This window comes from Microcebus murinus, chromosome 14, assembly GCF_040939455.1.
Source record: "Microcebus murinus isolate Inina chromosome 14, M.murinus_Inina_mat1.0, whole genome shotgun sequence".
Taxonomy (NCBI): domain Eukaryota; kingdom Metazoa; phylum Chordata; class Mammalia; order Primates; family Cheirogaleidae; genus Microcebus; species Microcebus murinus.
The window spans coordinates 76353976-76377018 of NC_134117.1; the positions used below are offsets into that span (position 1 = coordinate 76353976).

Below are 23043 nucleotides of genomic sequence, written 5' to 3' on the forward strand. Positions count from 1 at the left end.
GCTGGCAAATAAAAAAGTAGAAGGTTAAGTAGGGAAAGGGTAGATCAAGGACATGATTAACAGTATTAATATAATTAATAGAAGAAAAAGTAAAAGCCTGCTGAAATACCAAAAAATATATAGTCACAAACCCACATATACACTTAAGAAAACAGACCATAGAGAAAGACTCTGCAAATATAACAAAATAAATAAGGAGACATTTGAGACCAAATATGAAAGTCATATCAATAAATGTAAATGTGAATAAGTTAGCTATTTTTTAAAATTTCAAATTGACTCACATAGCAAACCCAACTCTACGCTACATATATAAGACATACAAAAGTTAATAAATAAATGTATGGGAAAAGGTTTACCAAGCAAATGAAAACAGTAAGATATCAGGGGTATGGGCTTGGTATCTGATAAGGAAAATTCAAGAGAAAAGTCAGTGAATGTAACAGAGATGAAACACTTCATAACTTTTAGAATTAACAGCACAACAAAAACATAACATAAATATTAAGATTTATGTGCCAAATCACACAGCAAATACTTTCTTATAGCAAAAACTATGGGAGATAAAAAGAGAAATACATACAAATCTACTAACAATAGACTTTCGCCTAGCACTGTTCTCATACTAAGAGAGATCAAGTTGGCAAAAAAATAAAAACCAAAAGTCCTAAAAACCAATCAATAAGGTCAATCTTATAGATATCTATCAAACTTTTACCTTGATGATGGAAAATAAACTGCTTTCTGAAGTATGCATGGAACATTAATGAAGTGATATTAGATCTCAAAGGATAAGAGTCTATAAAGTAGAAATATAAACATTTTCTTTTTTCCATGCAAACTATAAATTTAAAAATAATTAAAAATCTCAAAACCTCTACCACCAGGAATTTTTTTAAATCTATTAAACAACTCTCAAACTAAAGAAGAAATACCAACTAAAGTTGTGAACTTTCTAAAAAAAATAATGAAAATACTACAAATTGCCACTACATTCCTCTTAAGGTTTTGCAATGAGGAGAATAATACATCATCTGTGTAATATTCCTGCCAAAAATGTTTAACCTGCATACAATCATGATGAAACTATTAGACAAATCTCCAAATTGAGGGATATTTTACAAAACAACAGGTTTATTCTCTTCAAAAATATCTGACTTGAATGCTCAAATTTGGCTACAAAACAGGTCTATATAAAAGGAGACTTGGCTGGGCATGGTGGCTCATGCTTGTACTCCTAGCACTCTGGGAGGCCGAGGCGGGTGGATCACTCAAGATCAGGAGTTCAAAACCAGCCTGAGCAAGAGCAAGACCCCATCTCTACTAAAAATAGAAAGAAATTAATTGGACAACTAGAAATATATACAAAAAATAAGCCAGGCATGGTGGCACATGCCTGTAGTTCCAGCTACTCGGGAGGCTGAGGCAGAAGGACCTCTTGAGCCCAGGAGTTTGAGGTTGCTGTGAGTTAGGCTGACGCCACGGCACTCTAGCCCGGCAACAAAGTAAGACTCTGTCTCAAAAAAAAAAAAAAAAAAAAAAAAAAAAAGACTAAGAAAACATTAAAACTAAATAAATGCAAGGCATGATTCCTGACTGGACCTGAGATTGAAAACAAAACATAATGCTATCAAGTATTGATAGCATTGAGACCTGTCATTGAGACCTGGGAAATGTGAATATAGATGACATAAAGTACACTAATGATAAATTATTTGAGTACGGTTGTATCATGATGATGTTGAAAGCAGCCCTTATTCTTAGGATATACATGCTGAATGAAGTATTTAGGAGACGTGTCATGATATCTACAACCAACTCCCAAATGGATTAGGTAAAAAACAAAATACGGAGAGAAAGCAAATGTGAAAAAATATTAATTGGTGAATGTAGTATGTGTACATGTGTGTTCACTGTACTAGTCTTAAAATATTTCTGAAGAGTTGAACATTTTTCAAAATTAGAAAGGTAAAATATTAATAAAGAAATAGGTTTTCAGATAAATGCTGAGAGAATTTGTTGCCAGGAACCCTAAATGCAAAGAAGTACTAAAAGAAATAATTCAGACAGATGGAAAATAATTCTTGAAAGAAGCACATAACTGCAGGAAAGAATAAAGAGCAAATGCAAAGGTAAATTTGTTGACAAAGATAAAATAATAACTATAAATAAATATTGGCAATATAAAACACTTTGAGAAGTTCAAAATATATGGAGAATTAAAATGCATAACAATGACACAAAAGTTGTTTTGAGGTATAAACAGAGGTAGTGTTCTAAGATTCTACCATTAACAAGAAAGTGGTAGAAATCATTTTTATTAGACTATAATAGTCAAAGATGTACACTGTAATCTGTACAGTAGCCATGTAAAGAAATCAGCATAAGAATGTATAATTAACAAAAATTCGAAGGACAAAAATAAAATAACAAAAAAAGACTAATCTTCCATTTTAAAAAAGGGCAAAAAGGAGAGAAAATGAAACATAAAATAGTTGGTAAAATAGAAGACAAATGGTAAGATAAAAATCTGAATATAGATCCGAATCAAGATGGCGGACAAGAAACACCACCAGACAGAATGTCTCTAAAGACAAGACAGATTCTAGCAGAAATTAGAAGAAAGAAGCAAGAAGACGAGCATACATCAGACGAGGGCCGGAAGGAGGAGTACCTGAGACCATGGGAGCCTCCACGGGAGGAGGTTGCGGAGGAGAACTGGAAGCAGAGACCTCTGGAGCAGCCTGGAGACCAGCGGCAAGGGTCGGTAGAGTGATTCACTCTCTCCTCCCCTGCATCTCGGACTGCTGGTGGGTGCCCCAGCGGATAGAAAGACCTGCGGACACCAGCCCAGAGATGGCCGCTGCCAGCAAGGGGTAAGCTTGTAGCGGACACAGCACCAGGCTCCCAACTCCCGCAGGGCACCCCTGTGTGCAAAGACCCGAGCCGTGCCGCAGGCGCCATACTGCCTCCTTCTCCCCTCCCCCGACCCTATCTGTGGCTGCCCAGAGAGACAGTATAGCCACCAGCAGGAGGCACCTCCAGGGAGCAGGACCGTCCCTTTTGCGGCCCTATAGCTGACTAAGGGAACTCAGACTGTGAGCTCCCTACCCGCCAGCCCTCCCAGGTGCTGCTGCCACAGTGATCCCAGGAGAACAGGGCAGACCCTGAGGCTGAGAGGCATAGACCCAGCTTGGGCTTCCAAGGGTGAATTGGGACCGGCACTGCTCTCCCTGGTGGGAATATAGTTTGAACTCTGGGGCCCAGAGGTCAGACCTGCAGACCAGATCCCGTGCACCTGGTCTCACATTGCCCGGGGCACAGAAGGGATATACCAACAGCCTACTGAGGTGTGTGTGCCTTCGGGGGCAGACCAGCGTCCTAGAGGGCAACCCTCCTCCCAAAGGGAAGCCGTGCGCCCATCCCAGGTGGCGTTCCTGTGCAAGGAACCTCCTGGCCGGCATCACAGCCAGGGGAGGCCTGGTGGCATGAGGTCTGGCCTGCTGGCAGAGGCCCAGGAGTAGCTACGGAGTTGGGGAGCGTGGAAAGAAGCGAGGCCCGCTCCAGACTGCGGGTCTCAGACAGCCCCACCCACACACACAGATTTTCTGACTGAGCGGGACCATTCCAGCCCCACCCTGACAGCTTTTCCTGGAAGCAGAGAACAGAACTTTGACCCCTGCTAACAGCACTGGTGGTGCCTGAGGGCAGGCTTACCCCACCCAGCTCCGCCCAGACTCTCTCCTAGACCATCCCTCACTGAGGGGGAGAAAAGGACACACCTGGAAGTACCAGGGCCCCACCCACCACCGGAGGCACTAGAATGCCTCCCTACAGGAAAAAGAGAAGGTCACAGGTCACAAAAACAACAACATAGCATGTTACTCCAAGCAAGCACCTCCTACTGACAGGGAGGGCATCCTGTACACCCTCTTCACGGCACCTACTGACTCATTATACAGGGAGTGGTCAAATCTCAGCCACAGACACAACCTACCGACTTAGAAACTAAACAAGACGTGGGAATACCCAAACGAAAACCTAAAGGAAAGAAGCAACAACTGATCAACATGGGAAGAAATCAGCGAAGGAACTCTGGAAATATGAAGAACCAAATGGAAACCACACACCTAAAGGGGAGCACCAGCCCCTTAGAAACAAACACCAACCAAAATCAGGTAACCAAAATGACAGAAGAGGAATTCCGAATGAGGATCATAAGAAAATTCAACAACCCGCAAGAACAACTCAATAACCAACACAAAGAAACCACAAAAACCTCCAGGAACTAGAACAAAAGTTCACTAAAAAAATCGATACAATGAAGAAAAGTTTAACCGAACTCCTGGAAATGAAGAATCAATACAGGGAACTACAAAATACAGTGGAAAGCCTCAAGAACAGGGTAGATCAAACAGAAGAAAGAATCTCAGAGATTGAAGATAACACCTTCCAATTAAATAAATCAGTCACAGAGATAGAGCAGAGAAACAACAGAAAAGAGCAAAGCCTACAAGAGGTGTGGGATTATGTCAAGAAACCTAATGTGAGGGTCATAGGGTTGTCAGAAGGGAAACAAGACAACACTCAAGGGTTGGACAGGCTATTTGAAGATATAATAGAGGAAAATTTCCCAGGCCTTAAATCTCGATATACAACTTCAAGAAGCTCACAGGACCCCTGGTAAATTCAATGCAAACAGGAAGGCAATACGACATGCAGTCATCAGACTGACCAACATATCAACTAAAGAGGCCTTTCTAAGAGCTGTAAGACAAAAGAAGCAAGTAACATACAAGGGAAAGCCAATTCAAATAACACCAGACTTCTCTACTGAGACTTTACAAGCAAGGAGAGACTGGGGCCCCATTCTCACTCTTCTGAAACAGAACAATGCCCAGCCTAGAATCTTATTCCCCGCAAAACTAAGTTTTGTATATGAAGGAGAAATCAAGACATTCTCAGAGAAGCAAAGACTGAGGGAATTCACCAAGACAAGACCAGCCCTTAAAGAAGTACTCAAAACAGTGTTACCCATGGATCAGCACAATAAACACTCACGAATGTAAAACTACTCAAAGCTAAAGATTAAAGCCCAGACACTACAATGGCTCAAGAGAGAAAACAAAGCAACAAAGTTCAACCCAACATAATGAACAGAAATCTGTCCCACCTATCAGTTATCTCAATAAATGTGAATAGCTTGAACTCTTCACTCAAGAGACATAGGCTGGCCGAATGGATAAAAAAAACACAAGCCAAGTATCTGCTGCCTTCAGGATCTAACCTGCAAGGATGCAATTAGACTAAAGGTAAAGGGGTGGAGAACAATACTTCAAGCAAATGGAAACCAAAAGAAAGCTGGCGTGGCGGTGCTGATTACTGACAACCTAGTTTTTAAATCAACAAAAGTAATAAAAGACAAAGAAGGTCACTATATAATGGTGAAGGGTACAGTTCAACAAAAAGACATAATTCTAAATATATATGCACCCAGCCTTGGTGCACCCAGATTCATAAATGAAACTCTACTGGATCTAAACAAATGGATAAACAGCAACACCATAATAGTTGGAGACTTTAACACCCCAGTGACAGCACAAGACGGATCCTCCAAACAGAAAATCAACAAAGAAATAATGGACTCAAACAGAACCCTAGAACAAATGGGCCTGAATGCCATCAACAGGACATTCTACCCCAAAACCACTGAATATACATTCTTCTCATCAGCTCATGGGTCATTCTCCAAGATTGACCATATCCTAGGACACAAAGCACTTGTCAAACAATTTAAAAAAATAGAAATGATACCATGTATCTTTTCAGACCACAATGGAATAAATGTAGAAATCAATCCTAACAGGAGTCCTTTTTTCTACACAAAGACATGGAAACTAAACAACCTTCTGCTGAATGATCACTTCATAAACGAGGAAATCAAGATGGAAATCAAAAGATTGTTTGAACTAAACGACAAAGGTGACACAAGTTACCAAAACCTATGGGACACGACTAAAGCAGTCCTGACAGGAAAGTTTATTTCCATAAACGCCTATATTTAAAAGTTGAAAAGATCACAAATACACAACCTAATGAATCGTCTAAAGAGCTGGAAAAAGAAGAACAGACCAACCCCAAACCCAGCAGAAGAAGTGAAATCATTAAGATCAAATCAGAACTAAACGAAATTGACAACAGGGAAACTACACGGAAGATTAATAAAACAAAAAGTTGGTTCTTTGAAAAAATGAACAAAATTGACACACCGTTGGCTAGACTAACAAAAAGCAGAAAATAAAAATCTCTAATAGGCTCCATCAGGAACAACAAAGGATTACAACTGATGCACAGAAATACAAGATATAATATATGAATTTTACAAAAACCTCTATGCACACAAACTGGAAAATGTGGAGGAAATGGACAATATCATAGAAATACACAGCCTCCCTAGGCTCAACCAGAAAGAAATAGAATTCCTGAACAGAACAATATCAAGTACTGAAATTGAAACAGCAATAAAATACCTTCCTAAAAAGAAAAGTCCTGGACCAGATGGTTTCACACCTGAATTTTACCACACCGACAAAGAACCGGTGCCTATCCTGCAAAAATTATTCCACAACGTCGAGAAGTATGGAACTCTCCCCAACACATTTTATGAAGCAAATATAACCCTGATACCAAAACCGGTAAAGGATGCAACAAAAAAAGAAAACTATAGACCAATATCCCTTATGAATATAGATGCAAAAATTCTCAACAAAATGCTAGCCTATCGAATCCAGGTGCTTGTCAAGAAAATAATTCATCACAACCAAGTGGGCTTCATCCCAGGGATGCAGGGATGGTTCAACATATGCAAATCTATAAATGTAATTCACCATATAAACAGAAGCAAAAACAAAGACCATAGGATCCTCTCAATAGATGCAGAGAAAGCATTTGACAAAATCCAACACCCTTTTATGATTAGAATGCTCAACAGAATAGGCATAGACGGGGCTTACCTAAAAATGACACAAGCCATATATAACAAACCCACAGCCACCATCAGACTGAATGGGGAAAATCGAAAGCATTCCCACTTAGAACTGGAACAAGACAAGGTTGCCCACTATCTCCACTTCTGTTCAACATAGTGCTGGAAGTCTTTGCTACAGCAATCAGACAAGAGACCAGACTTAAGGGCGTCCAAATGGAAGCAGAAGAGATCAAACTCTCACTCTTTGCTGATGACATGATATTATACCTAGAAAACCCCAAGGATTCAACCAAGAGACTCCTTGATCTGATAAATGAATTTAGTAAAGTGTCAGGATATAAAATCAATACACAGAAATCAGAGGCATTCGTATACACCAACAACAGTAAAAGTGAGAACCAAATCAAAGACTCAATTCCCTTCAAAATAGCAACAAAGAAAATAAAGTACCTTGGAATATAGTTAACTAAGGAGGTAAAAGACCTCTACAGGGAAAACTATGAAACACTGAAGAAGGAAATAGCAGAGGATGTAAACAGATGAAAGAATATACTGTGCTCATGGGTCGGCAGAATCAACATTGTTAAAATGTCTATGCTACCCAAAGTTACCTACAGAGTCAACGCAATCCCTATCAAAATACCATCATCATTTTTCACAGATATACAAAAAATAGTTTTACGCTTCGTATGGAACCAGAGAAGACCCCGTATAGCAAAATCAATCCTAGGCAATAAAAACAAAATAGGCGGTATCAATTTACCAGACTTCAAACTATACTAGAAGGCTATAGTCATTAACACAGCTTTTTACTGGCACAAGAACAGGGACATTGACCGGTGGAACAGAACAGAGAACCCAGATATAAAGCCATCCTCATATAGCCAACTAATCTTCGACAAAGCAGACAAAACATACACCGGGGAAAAGAATCCTTATTCAATAAATGGTGCTGGGAAAACTGGATAGCCACATGTAGAAGACTGCAACAAGACCCACACCTTTCACCTCTCACAAAAATCAACTCACGCTGGGTAACAGACTTGAACCTTAGGTGTGAAACTATTAGAATTCTAGAGGAAAATGTTGGAAATACTCTTCTAGACATTGGCCTAGGCAAATAATTTATGAAGAAGACCCCAAAGGCAATCACAACAGCAACAAAAATAAACAAATGGGACCTAATGAAATTAAAGCTTCTGCACAGCCAAAGAAACTGTCAAGAGAGCAAACAGACAATCCACAGAATGGGAGAAAAGTTTTGCAAGCTACACATCTGATAAAGGGCTGATAGCTAGAATCTATTTAGAACTCAGGAAAATCAGCAAGAAAAAATCAAATAGCCCTATCAAAAAATGGGCAAAGGACATTAACAGAAACTTCTCAAAAGAAGACAGAATAATGGTCAGCAAGCATATGAAAAAATATTCAACATCTCTAATCAACAGGGAAATGCAAATCAAAACCACAATGAGATATCACTTAACTCCAGTGAAAATGGCCTTTATCAAAAAGTCTCCAAACAATAAATGCTGGCGTGAATGCGGAGAGAGAGGAACACTCCTACACTGCTGGTGGGACTGCAAACTAGTTCAACCTCTGTGGAAAGCATTATGGAGATACCGCAAAGCAATACAAGTAGTTCTACCATTTGATCCAGCAATTTCACTACTGAGCATCTACCCAAACGATCAAGCCACGTTATGAAAAAGACACCTGCACTTGAATGTTTATAGCAGCACAATCCACAATTGCAAAGCTATGGAAACAACCCAAATGCCCGTCAATTTATGAGTGGATTAATAAAATATGGTATATGTATACCATGGAGTACTATTCAGCTTTAAGAAACAACGGTGATATAGCACCTCTTGTACACTCCTGGATAAAGCTGGAACCCATTCTACTAAGCAAAGTATCTCAAGAATGGAAAAACCAGCACCACATGTACTCACCAGCAAATTGGTATTTATTAACGCATCAACACCTAAGTGGACATATAGGAATAACATTTACCAGGTGTTGGGAGGGTGGGAAGGGGAGGAGGGGATGGATGTATACAACCACAACAAGTAAGATGTGCAACGTTTGGGGGATGGACATGCTTGAAGCTCTTACTCGAGGGGGTAGTGGGGAATGGGCAATATAAGTAACCTTAACACTTGTACCCCCATAATTCGCTAAAATAAAATTTAAAAAATTAAAAAAAGGAAAACGTGGAGTTGAACCTAGCCACACCACATGCATAGAGATAAACAGGCCCACATAAAGAAAAAAAAATCATGACAATTCTCATTTTCTTTTTCTGTTTCTCTGTGTCTCAATCTCTCTCTCTAACACACATACATACACATATATACACACTAACAGTAGACAGTACATACATAGCTCAATGGGACAGGAAATACTTCTTGTGGAATTCAAATTTCTGAATCAATAAAAACAGTTTTACTTTCTCCCTGGCTTCTGTGATAATCCTTCATCCTTGTATGAAATTATACACTTTTGGCTAATATTGGTTTAAATGAGATTATATTCTTTAAACCAGAAGAATTCTCTGTGTTTCCATACTCAAGACTCTATGGTTGTATAGAAAACTGCTCTTCAATTTAAATCTTCAATGAATATTTCAGTTCCTTTTGTCTGATTTTCTTTTCTATGAAGGCATACAAGGGGCTACTTTGGAAATCCATGCTCTATATTCCTTATGTCTTCTCATAACATTTTATCTTCATTCTCTTTGTACTTTGAAATGTTTTACTAAGTGGCTGTTGCATAAATTCCTAACATTTCAATTCTGTTGGACTGTAATGCGTAAGTTACTTTTTTCTGGAATCACATGCCATCTCTATTTTGTTTCACTGAACTTCCTATTTATCATGTTAATTTATAGATAATAGAAATATAATACATGTATCTTTATTCACAATATCAAACATGTATTTTCTTAACTTATTTGTGTCCTGAAATAAATTGTTATTAAGGAAAGTGATTTTATGAGTCCATAGGATATTGTGATTTTTCCTTTTATCAAAATCTAAATAAAAGCCGGGCGCGGTGGCTCACGCCTGTAATCCTAGCACTCTGGGAGGCTAAGGCGGGCGGATTGCTCGAGGTCAGGAGTTCGAAACTAGCCTGAGCAAGAGCAAGACCCCGTCTCTACTATAAAAATAGAAAGAAATTAATTGGCCAACTAATATGTATATATATAATTAGCCGGGCATGGTGGCGCATGCCTGTAGTCCCAGCTATTTGGGAGGCTGAGGCAGGAGGATTGCTTGAGCCCAGGAGTTTGAGGTTGCTGTGAGCTAGGCTGACGCCATGGCACTCACTCTAGCCTGGGCAACAAGCGAGACTCTGTCTCAAAAAAAAAAAAAAAAAATCTAAATAAAGTCAAATAGATTCAAAAATAAATAAATAAATAGAAAGAAATTGGCCAAACAATTGAAAATAGAAAAAATTTGCCAGGCATGATGGCGCATGCTTGTAGTCCCAGCTACCCGCAAGGCTGAGGCAGGATTGCTTGAGCCCAGGAGTTTGAGGCTGCTGTGAGTTAGGCCGCCGCCAAGGCACTCACTCTAGTGAGTGCAACAGAGTAAGACTCAGTCTCAAAAAAAAAAAACAAAAAAAAAATCATACATCTGACAAAGAACATGTATCTATAGTTTATAAAAATACCTACATATCAATAAGCAAAAGGCAAATAATCCAAAGATAATCCAATTATAAATGAGCAAAAGCCTTGAGCAGGTACTTCACAAAAGACAATATCTTAATTGCCAAGAAGCATATGAAAAATCAACATTATTCTTCATTAGAGCAACAAAAAGGAAAACTACTACACAGCCACCAGAATGGTTAAAATGAAAAGGAATGACAATATCAAGTATTGGACAAGGCATAAATTAGAACCCTTGTTGCTGATGGGAGTGTAAACTGGTTCAAAAGCTTTGCAAAATTGTCTGGCATCACCACTAACGTTAAAAATGTATCTTCCCTATGATTCTGCAGGTCCATTGCTAGGCATATACTCCCAAGAAAAGAGTTCCTATGTCCATCAAAGAATGTAAACGAATGTTCAAAGCAGCTTTACTGATAAAAGCCAAAAGCTAGAAACAACCTGAAAGCCTATCAAAAGGAAAAGAGAGAAACAAATTAAACCATATAGATTAGTATACAACAATAAGAATAACTGATACTTGCTAAAACATAGATGGATAAAAAAAATATACTGAGTAAAAGAATCCAGACCAAAACAAGAGTACATTCTTTTATGATTTCATTTATATAAATTTCAAGAAGAGGTAAAAATTATTTATGGGGTAATAGATGTAAGAATAGTAGTTATTTATGGGAGTAGGAAAAGGCAGGGATTGACTGGGAAAGATTATGAGGGAGCTTTCTGTAGTGAAAGACAGGTCCTATTTTAATTTGGGTGTGTCTACATGAGTATACATCAACGTAAAAATTCATCAAATGGTACATTAAAGATTTGTGAATTTTATTATATATGAAAAAGGGGGAGCCATGAATAGGAGTAAAAAGGAAAGCAACAGAGTGGCAATATAAATACCTGAGACAAAGGACTTACATCCAGAATATATAAAGAACCTCAAAAAAAATCCATAACAAAAATCATAAAACCCAACAGAAAAATTGGCAAAAGATGTGAACAGATATTTTACAAAAAAGGATATCCAAATGCCCAATAAACATATGAAAGGTGCTCAACTTCCTTGGTCATCATAGAAATGCAAACTAAAACCACAGGGTGATGCCACTACATACCAACCAGAATGGCAAAAAAAAAGAAGACCATGCCAAATACTGGTAAAAATGTGGGAAAACAACTCCCACTCACTGCTAATTAGTTCAATTACTTTGGAAAACTGACCATCTCCTAAAGTGAAACACAGTAGATATTTTTACCCATAATAAAGTAAATATTACTGTATCATTTAAAAGTAATTATTGCAAGATTAAGATTAATCTATCTTTTATTATCCTTCTTAGCTCCAGAGCTATTAAATTTTAAAAATCATGAATTATTTTAAGAGCAGTATAATCCCTTCAGATGTGTTGCCAGCCTATAAAAAAACCAATTTTCACTTTTAATACTTCAGTAAACAACTGATGCCAAAATATTGAAATAATACTTTATGAACATTTTTTTTCACAATTACCAACAGACCATGAGCCCTGCAGGGTAAGCTAGAGAAATGCCTAGCCGAGTGCCGACAGCTTCACCTTTTTGCTGAGATTCATGCTCCCCATCTTAGCCTTCAGTAGCTTCATCTTATTCATAGTTATTGAATTTTCAATTATCTGTTGTCCAGAAGGAGAAGGCTCAATTTCTTCATCCTCATCCGTATATAAATTATACACAGAACCACCGCTGCAAAGAAAACAGTAACTACTTGAAATCTGCTTGACACTTGCTTAGTAACTAAAATACTCTATGTGCAACAGCAACCAATAGATGTTGTTAATAATAAAACACTAAATCTCTTTTGTCAATGTAAATGCAAGGGAAATATATTTCAAGAAATGTACTTCTTAGGATAAAAAAATTAAATGGGAATTCATAGCATGATCTAGTGTATAGCTGAACTTCTTTAAATTCAGTATATCATAAATGAAGATCTTTTGGCACCTGCTATAAATTCCCAAAGAGGCAAAATCCATTTCTACAAGAATGTTCTGATTTCATTTTATCAGCCAATGCTGATGATTGTGCAACCTCAACAGGCTCAGATTTTCATGAACCAAATAAAATAAAAAAAAAAACTGGCACAGAAGTACAGATTTTTATTCATTCTGAGGGGATTCTCACTAAACAAAGTAATTCATAAACAGGTGTCATCAGAGCATTTTCTGTTCTCAAAGAACAAAAATAAATTTTAAAAAATCAGGATAACAAAATTTTTCTAAGTGTGTTTGAAAATGTAACCACCATGGCAAAAATATACCCAGTCAAGTCATGAGACAAATTATATTAATGCTTCAGTTACTGAACAACCATCATGACATTTATTTATATTTTAAAATAATTAATATTTGGAGCCCCTCCTCTTTGATCATATAATACAATGACACATCACATTACCCTCATATTTACACTTATGTGTCTGTTTGTCCCTCTTACTCCCCCATGGGTAAGCAAGTTGAAAGCAAGTATTAGACTTTATTCATCTTCCTAGTATTTATGCAGGACAAAGTGCTTACACATATCCAATTGTTTGATTAGCTGAACACAAACATACTGAAATTCCATTGATCTTTTCAATCATGGGAAAATTAGAATGGTAAGGATTTGAAAAAAACGCAAGCTCAGCATATGTGGAAAATTATTAAAATTTTATTTTTTGTAGAGACGGGGTCTCGCCATGTTACCCAGGGTTGTCTCGAACTCTTGGCCTCAAGCGATCCTCCCGCCTCGGCCTCCCAAAGTGCTGGGATTACAGGCGTGAGCCACCGCACCCGGCCTAAAGCTTTAACTAGAGCAGAATAAGAACACATATTAGTCACTGTCTCTGATTTACTTGAAGGAAAACTAAATTATGTTAGCTATGCTACACAAGTATAAGGGTTAATAAAATTTCCTAGTCTATGTAGTTGTAAGAAATGGAAACAATTTAGGGCAGCCTTATTAGGGCATATTCCATAACACTTCTATAGTATATACTACCACCAAACAAGAGCAGAACAGAGAGTAGATGGCTCCATTCCTAAACTTTATATGGTGAAACGGATGACATTTTAAAATTGTGGGTTAATTACATGCACCACAGACATGTGTATCAGAAGGAAGAATGCAGGAACTTGTCTCCACAACCAGTTCAATCTGTAGTGCCGGACTCATGACTGTCACTGCTATCTACTGCCAATGCCTATATGGTATGAAACTGACACAAGTGCAACACTAAAGTAACAATACTGTCTACCACTTACTGAATGCCTACTCTGCCAGGTACTTCCCACCCATTATTCCTAATCCTCATGAAACTACATAAGGTAGATATTATATCTCATTTTATAAATGAAGAAACTGCAGTTGAGAAAGGTTGAGTGATTTGGCTCGAGACCAGAAAGCCAGCAGATGATGGACCTAAGATTCAAATCTCCCATTTGTCTGGTTCCAAAGCTGATTTTTTCTACTACTTTCTGTTGCTTCCCCAGGCACCAAATTACAGCTTTACTGCATCATGCTTGTGCACCCAAATGGGTGACAGAACTTATAGTGTGCAAAGGCTTTTGTCTTCAGGTCAACTATTAATAGACAGTACCTGAAAAAGAAAGTTGCATGAAGATTTTTATAATTTCACCCTGTGGAGTTAGAAGGAATGACTCAAGTATACTCTATTCTTGGTTACCTTGCGATATTTTAATTTTAAATACTTCTCTGTTAGCTTGTGGCATTTTAACTTACATACCTTTAAAGAATACCGGAAGAAGTTTCTGCTCAACCTTAGTCATGAAAAGATCTATTCTCCCATAGAATATATATGTAAAAAGAACAATCATGAAAATATTTCATTGGATGCATTTTAGAGTATAAAAACACTTTTAAATTTACCTAATATTCTTCAAAGAACCACATTATTGTGTTTTCTCTCTCAAAGCAGAGATCAGTTAGAAGCCAATCACAAAATTATTTTAGATGAAAAAAATCTAACTAAACTAGGATGACATTATTTTAGATGAAAAAAATCTAACTAGACTAGATGACAATTATAAGCTTAATCCAAAGACATCTTTCTTAATATTTATTCTAATATTTTCTTGAATTTCTAAATATTTTGAGTGCTATATATATAACTTTAAATCTTTTAATAATATGCTTAAAGTGTAAGAGATAGGTGAATGTGATATTTATTTCAACATAAGTCTTCATACCAAAGCAAAGACCTCATTTGACTTTCACAGACAATTTACCATTAAGTCTTGCAATATTTCTTCCTACTTAATAAAAATAGTAAGGTGGTATGATCTACAAAAAAGATTTGAGACTAAATTCCTCAGAAAAAGAACCTATAAAAAGTAAAAAAAGAAAAAGAAGAAGAAAACATTTGATTCTAAAAAAGACTGATATTGATTTTGTATCCAAATGAATCACATGAATACCCAATTCTCCCTGTTTCTTCTTAAAGATGGGGTCAGCAAACTATGGCCATGCGTCAACTCTGTCCTGCCACCTGTTTTTGTGTGGCCCATAAGCTAAAAATGGTTTTTCACACTCTTAAATAGCTGGAACAAAATCAAAATAATAGTATTTCATAACACATTGAAGTTAAATGATATTGAAATTTGTGTCCATAAATAAAGTTTCATTGGAACATAGCCATACTCCCTTGAGCACATATTACATATGACTGCTTTTGCCTACAAGGGCAGAGTTGAGTAGCTATGACAGAAATTGTATGTGGCTCTCTCACTGCTCTGTACTATGGGGTGGCAAACTACAAATCATAGTGACACAGTTAATTCAACAGCATTTTCAGTGCCACATGTATTGCTATAGTATCATTTTTTTTTAAGTACCAGCATACAACCAACATGTCAAAACAAGAAAAGTAGACTTTAAAGGTTGTAATTCTAAGGTACAGTAGATTATTTGTTATAAATCAGATGGTAAAGCATTATGTTTATTATACAATGACACCACAGCTGTGCTAAAGGAAAACAGCATAAGCACTCATCTCATCACAATATTCCCAACTTGTAGGAATGCAATAATCAGAAAAATTAGAAGATTTACAATGGAATATCGCATGTTATAGAATTTCTTCACAAAAATAAAAAATGAAAATGAGGCAACATACATAGAAGTTTCTGAGTGGCTTATTTCCTAGCCAAGCAAGAAAAGCTGTTTATCAATACTGAATTAATTCAACCATGTTTGATCAAAGCAGTTGAAGAAGTATGTCCAGAGAAAATTAGCTTGTTTAAAGACTACTTTTCCCAGCAAGAACAATTTCTCAAAGAGCTGACAACATCAGAAGCAATATCAATAGTCAATTAGAAAATAAGGCAAGTGATTGAGTTGTTTTCCTTGGTTTTTGTTTTGTTTTTTTTCAAGCCAGTCAAATGTAGCAGTGGGTTCCTGTAGTCTAGGCATCAGCACATGTCTGAGTTGACATATGTTACTGATACTGCTCAGTTGTTACTGTTTTTTCAGGGCATCAACACCAAGTTTGAAATGACTGAAGAGTTAGCCCCTATGAACAATATGCATGAAACTATAACATGTGAGAATATTAATATTTTCAAAGAAGTTGCTATAACACTAATTCAGTACAAACTGAAGTGAAAACTGCTATAATTGGTGGGGTGATAATATGTGTGGAACAGAAAAAAAACTTAGTTGGAAAACTTGATAAAGCGAGAGAACATGTGAGGCGCTTAAAGCCCACGGTTACTCGCTGTATTATTCATCAGCAGGTATTCTGCAGTAAATATATGAATCTGTCACGTATTATGGAGCCAGTAGTGTCAGTGGTAAACTTCAACTGTCTCCTGGACTTATCCATCATCAGTTTAATGGCTTAGAGGTAATAAAGTTTTATGATTTTTTTAGCTCAAAAATTTTGAATGAGAAGAGCTGCCCTCAACCACTATTATCGAACACTGAGTCTATGGAAGTAAGTTTTTGCTGTGGACTTATTAATGTTTCTTAACAAATTCAACCTAATATTACAAGACAAAACAATGCTTATATGTGAAACTTATACTGCAATGTCATTTTGACAACTAGTGTCTGAATCACACATAATTGGTAGGCTGCAATACTTCCGTGCTTTCAAAAGCTGAAACGAAGCAAGATCTCCATTACCACAAAAATTGGCAGCAGATATATTTCCAAGCTCAAGGTCGAGCAGTGTTTTTATTTTTTTTTTTTTATTGTTTATTTTTTTGAGACACAGTCTCACTTTGTTGCCCAGGCTAGAGTGAGTGCCATGGCGTCAGCCTAGCTCACAGCAACCTCAATCTCCTGGGCTCTCCTACTGCCTCAGCCTCCTGAGTAGCTGGGACTACAGGCATGCACCACCATGACTGGCTAATTTTTGTATATATGTGTATATATATATATATATATATATTTTTTTAGTTGGTCAATTAATTTCTTTCTATTTTTAGTAGAGACGGGGTCTCGCTCAAGCTGGTTTTGAACTCCTGACCTCCAGCAATCCGCCCACTTCAGCCTCCCAGAGTGCTAGGATTACAGGCATGAGCCACCGCGCCCAGCCTCTAGCAGTGTTTTTATACCTCAGGGCAAATTCAAAGAAAATCTCTGTATTTCAAAATCCATCTAAATATGTAATTGAGGAGCTTCTAAGGCAAACAGCAAGAGAATACCTAACAGAATTCTATAAAGGGCTTTCAATATGATGAATACGTGCCATTGAAATCATATGCTCACAGACTAATATCCCTGATCTGGAGGGCAGCACTTACCTGTGTGAAAAAATTTCAAAGATAAAGAACATAAAATCTCATTACAGATCAACATTAACAGGTAAACTTTTGTGACTGAATCTGCAAATTTGATAGGCAACACTAACTTCAACCTCAATTAGGTAAACTACTACTCCCACACACACAAAAAAAGAATTCCATTCTTTTCATAAGTAGACTTGTATTATGAAAAGGAAAAAAATTCACAATTGTTGTATTTTGCACTTTGTCAGTAAAAGTTTTTGTGGAAATATATTTTCTCTCTTATTATATAAGTACCTACATAATATCCTTGATGCTGTCTCTTAGCATGAAAATCCCCAAATTGTTACTATTTGCACAGAAAAAATTTGCTGCTCCCTATTATAGAATAAGAAAAAGCCTCTTCCAGAACAGGTAAGATAAAGGTCCTTTACAGTATAACTAGATCGTTTTCTCCTCCGTTTCTCATTCATCCCATCCCTTTATTTGTCCAACTGTGGTAGGTAAATAGAAAGGAAGAGAAAAATAATCCAAAAAGTATCTTGAGAGGAACAAGACAATTTTAATTGAACTCCATGATGAGATTTGGGCTAAGTCACAAACACAACAGAAGCTGGCTAAGAAGAAAATGGAAGCAATGATATTTCACAGAAAGTGGAAAAGATGGTTAAAAGCATGGCATGATAAAAGGCCTGGAAAACCCATGATCACAGCTGTAAAGCGGTTCACATTCTAAGGTAAGGAACTTAGATGTCCTCCTTTAGGAAAAGACAGCCAAAAGAGGTGTACTAACAACAGTGACAGGCACGTGGAGAAACTGGTGTGAAGAAATCCTATTAATTCAAGGCAGTAGTCCTCATTGCTACATCTTATCTACTTCCAGCCTGCACGTTTATGCCACATTTGTAGTACAAACCAGACCCTGGCATGTTGGAGCCAATAGTCAGCAACCATTTGTCATAGTCTGCTGTCTGTGGCCGCAAATATTGAGTCTAATCTTTCTTACGCATAACAATCTGTGATGGGCAGAATCCTAAGGGAATCTCAATGAGTCCCAACCCTTGGTATTCATATACCCTGTGGTCTTCCACCCTTGGGTATGGGCGTGACATCTGCCTTGCTTCTAGCCAACTGAATATGGCAAAGGTAAAGGGACTTTGCAGATGTAATTTAGGCCTCAAAGCAGCTGACTGAGTTAATCAAAAGGGAGCTGAGGGAAGCCTCTATTGAACAGCTGATGAGAAAATGGGGCCCTTCTTATATAACTGAAAGGAAATGAATTACGCCAACATGAATGACCTGGAAAGTGGATTAACTTCCCCTCCAGATAGGAACACACTCTTGCTGACACCCTGAACTGCAGCCTATGGGACCCTGAGCACAGCACCCAGCTAGACTGTGACTAGACTCCTGACCCACAGAAACTGTTCTCCAAACACAAGTTGTTTTTTCTTTGAACAGTTTTACCACTAGCTTTTTATTTTGCAGCATTGACTTCAGTTATCTGTAACACCTTTCTTTTCTTTGTCTGCCTGGCAAACTCTTACCCCACTCCTCTTTTAAGGTTTTCTTTTCAGAGGTTGTCTCTAACTCTCTACCTTTTGGGCAAAATGAAGCCCTCTCATCTGTTTTCCCAGAGATTCTGACATCTTTTTACAACAATTACCAACATTATATCCCAGTAACACACCAGTACCTGGCTTAGTGACCAGCAATAAAAGTTCAGTAAATGTTTAATGACCTCCCATGAAAGGAGGTAGAGAATCATAGTAAGTCAGCATGCATGGAAACTTGGAAGTCACCGTGTCTGATTCTCTAATTTTTATATTATATTAGCTAAATATCTGTAGAGTTTTTCTTTCTGATTTTAAAAGTAATATTATAATTTCTTTCTCTTTCATAGAGTAGGAAAATAAGACCACAGTAATAAAGAGCTTTATCAGCCTTTAAGAAGCAAGTTACATTTAGAGAAAAGCAACTTTAGGGCCATCCTTTCTATCATGCCAAGGTTGTATTGAAAACACATTATTATAACAAGACTCTACAATCTCATAGTCATCTTAGGGTTTCATAAGGTAACAGAAACAAATCTTTTTTTTTTTTAATGGAAATATCCTATTCTGTAAAGAAACTTGTTTTAGAAATTACCCATCATATAAATCATATGAAGAACAATTTCAGATGGGAGAGTGGGATAGGAAAGAGATGCATGAAATTTTTCTTTTTTTTATTTTTATTTTTTTGAGACAAAGTCTCGCTTTGTTGCCTAGGCTAGAGTGAGTGCCGAGGCGTCAGCCTAGCTCACAGCAACCTCAAACTCCTGGGCTCAAGTGACCCTACTGCCTCAGCCTCTCGAGTAGCTGGGACTACAGGCTTGCACCACCGTGCCCGGCTAATTTTTTCTATATGCATATTAGTTGGCCAGTTAATTTCTTTCTATTTATAGTAGAGACAGGGTCTCGCTCTTGCTCAGGCTGGTTTTGAACTCCTGACCTCGAACAATCTGCCCACCTCAGCCTCCCAGAGTGCTAGGATTACAGGCGTGAGCCACCGCGCCCGGCCAAGATGCATGAAATTTAGTCAGTCTTATTAACATACTAGGATTATTTTGACACTATGAGGTAAACATGAAAGTTTACAGAGCATATCATATCATGTTCTCTTTTTCTAAGTGAGACATGCAAATGAAAACCAATTTACCTTAAAGATTCAGATAATGGTGTTAAAGTGCCATCTCCCCTATCTATTACACAAAAGAAATTCAATTGATCTCCTTCTCGATATACCAAAAATGTTATTTGTTTGTTGCAGGAGGTCTTCTCCCAGACCTCATCTCGACTGGAATCCAGGTACTCAGCCATCTCCCTAAGTGGATCTTCCACAGGAACTACAAATAGAAAAATTGAAACAAGCTTTCAATTTATATCAAGTTTTATGCACCTTGGTATAGTGACAGGATGAATTTGAACAACCACCCTGTGCATACAAAGTATACACGATATTCTTCAAATAAGTTTCTGACCTTTTTATAGTTAATACAGCATTCCCTATGTTGTATCAATATGAGAGAAATGAAATGTATTATTGTGCTGCTATGTTCAAAGACAGGGTTTAAGCAAAACATGAGGGTTTTTTTCCTGGCCGACTAGAGTCTGTATATTTGCTGATTCTATGACATTATTATCTACGATTATTTTCATTGTATACCTTTTATTTCCTGTATTTTCAAATATTGGTTCTAACAATCAATAATTAAAAGCAACATAAATCCCCCTTACTTTAGATTAAAAAACAAACACCCATATACACATACAGAACTGGAAGACATATGTAAGAAATTAGAAGTGAACCTTTCTTTTTCTTTTTGGTTTATATAAAGGCTGATTCTTAGAACTGCTCCTTGATGTGAAGTTTAATAATTAAAAGTACACAATAACTAGAACACAAAGGGCTGCTTAGTGTATTAACACTGCAAAGTGTGAAATGGTCAGTATGTTGTTTCTTAAAAGCATCCTCCTGACACCTGCACTCGAATGTTTATAGCAGCACAATTCATAATTGCAAGGCTGTGGAAACGGCCCAAGTGCCCATCAATCCAAGAATGGATTAATAAAATGTGGTATATGTATACCATGGAGTACTATTCAGCTCTAAGAAACAATGGTGATATAGCACATCTTATATTTTCCTGGTTAGAGCTGGAACCCATACTACTAAGTGAAGTATCCCAAGAATGGAGAAACAAGCACCAGATATATTCTCCAGCAAACTGGTATTAACTGAGTAGCACCTAAGTGGACACATAGGTACTACAGTAATAGGGTATTGGGCAGGTGTGAGGGGGGCGGGTATATACATACATAAGGAGTGAGATGTGCACCATCTGGGGGATGGTCATGATGGAGACTCAGACTTTTGGGGGGAGGGAGGGAAATGGGCATTTATTGAAACCTTAAAATCTGTACCCCCATAATATGCCGAAATAAAAAAAAAAAAAAAGATTGTTAAAACTCTAACCACCATAGCAAAGAAATTTGGTATAATAGCTCAACTCCATATAATTTTATTATTTCCAATAAAAACGAAATGTCAAGTATTTAAAAAAAAAAAAAAAAAGCATCCTCCTAGTACCCTAATTGTCCTGGTATGTATTCATGTGTCCAGTTAGAACACAAAGAGGTACACAGGCTGACTGGGGTCACTCTGAACTCCCCCACTACTGGCAAGCTTCAGTGGTCCAAAGATGCTCTCGGTTTGAATGATACTGCAGCCTTCATTACAATCTGCTTTCATGTACAACAGCCACCCTATGGTGGGAATGGGCCTCAAAAGATTGCTGGCTCATAGGGAGAATGTTCCAGAAGCCCCTGAACCTCAGACTTGGAGGTCTAAGTAACAGTTTCAGGAAAAAAAAAAAAGTTCTCTCCCAAAGACATTCCTATGTCATGCTGCAGAAACTTCTGTTCTCTTCTAAAAGAGGCAACAATTTCCCAAGCTGCATAACTTTCATTTATTTATTAACAGAATCACAGTGCTGTACTACCCTTTAAAAAGAAGTTGCAGCAATACGAAAATATTAAACTCTGAAAGCAATGAAGTAAAAACATCAAAGATAATATCCTAAATTCAATACCTCTACTACTAAAACATAAAAATCTTACAAATATAATATGATTGAGATTATTTTATGAAAATTATTTGTACCTTTGATTGATTTTTTTTTTTTTTTTGAGACAGAGTGCCATAACGTCAGCCTAGTTCACAGCACCCTCAAATTCCTGGGCTCAAGCACCCTTCCAAGTAGCTGGGACTACAGATGCACACCACGATGCTCAGCTAATTTTTCTATTTTTAGTAGAGACGAGGTCTCATTCTTGCTCAGGCTGGTCTCAAACTCCTGACCTCAAGCGATCCTCCCCCCTCAGCCTCCCAGAGTGCTAGGATTACAGGTGTGAGCCACCACCGTGCCCAGCCTCGACTGACTTTCACAGGCATAAAATATATAAATATTAAAAGATACTTTTCAAACAAGCTCTTGCCCTTCTTAAGTTAATGCTCCACTTTCCACACTACATTAATAAGAAATAAAAATTATGATACCGATTTTTCAGGTGTTGCTACTGCCATTACTGCAGCCACATGAAAGCCTATCCTATACCAGCACAGGGTGCCTCGCTCAGGGAATCACTGGGATTGCCTGTGCACATGTAAGTGTATACACTTCTTCTTAAAAAATTTTTCTATTTTTAATTATTATGGGTACACAATAGTTATATATCTTTATAGGGTACATGTGATGTTTTGATACAGGCATACAATGTGAATTAATCAAATCAAGGTAATTGGGGTATCTATCACCTCAGGCATTTATCATTTTTTTGTGTCAGGAACATTCCAATTACACTCTGTAAGTTATTTTAAATAATACCCTAACTTATTTTTTATTATAGTCACTTTGTTGTGCTATCAAATATTGTTCATTCTAACTATATTTTTGTATCCAAACACTTCTTTTCATAACAGAAAAATCCTTTAGATTTTATCAGCTATAAAATGATGCATATAACGCATAGGATACAATTTAGCTTTAGAAAATCAACAATTTTAGAATAGTGGGA

The 23043-nt window shown here is 37.4% G+C and overlaps 1 protein-coding gene across 2 annotated transcripts in view; it reads right to left on the minus strand.

The window, feature by feature from the left end:
- LOC142875589 (AN1-type zinc finger protein 4-like) overlaps positions 1 to 23043 on the minus strand; it is a 98846-nt gene that overhangs the window by 17377 nt on the left and 58426 nt on the right. For both annotated transcript variants that reach the window (XM_076010299.1, XM_076010298.1), the window contains exons 5-6: positions 20126 to 20312; positions 12236 to 12383 (exon numbers count right to left, since the gene is read on the minus strand). In XM_076010299.1, the coding sequence (XP_075866414.1) occupies positions 12236 to 12383; positions 20126 to 20312 (335 nt within the window). The remainder of the gene's footprint in view (positions 1 to 12235; positions 12384 to 20125; positions 20313 to 23043) is intronic.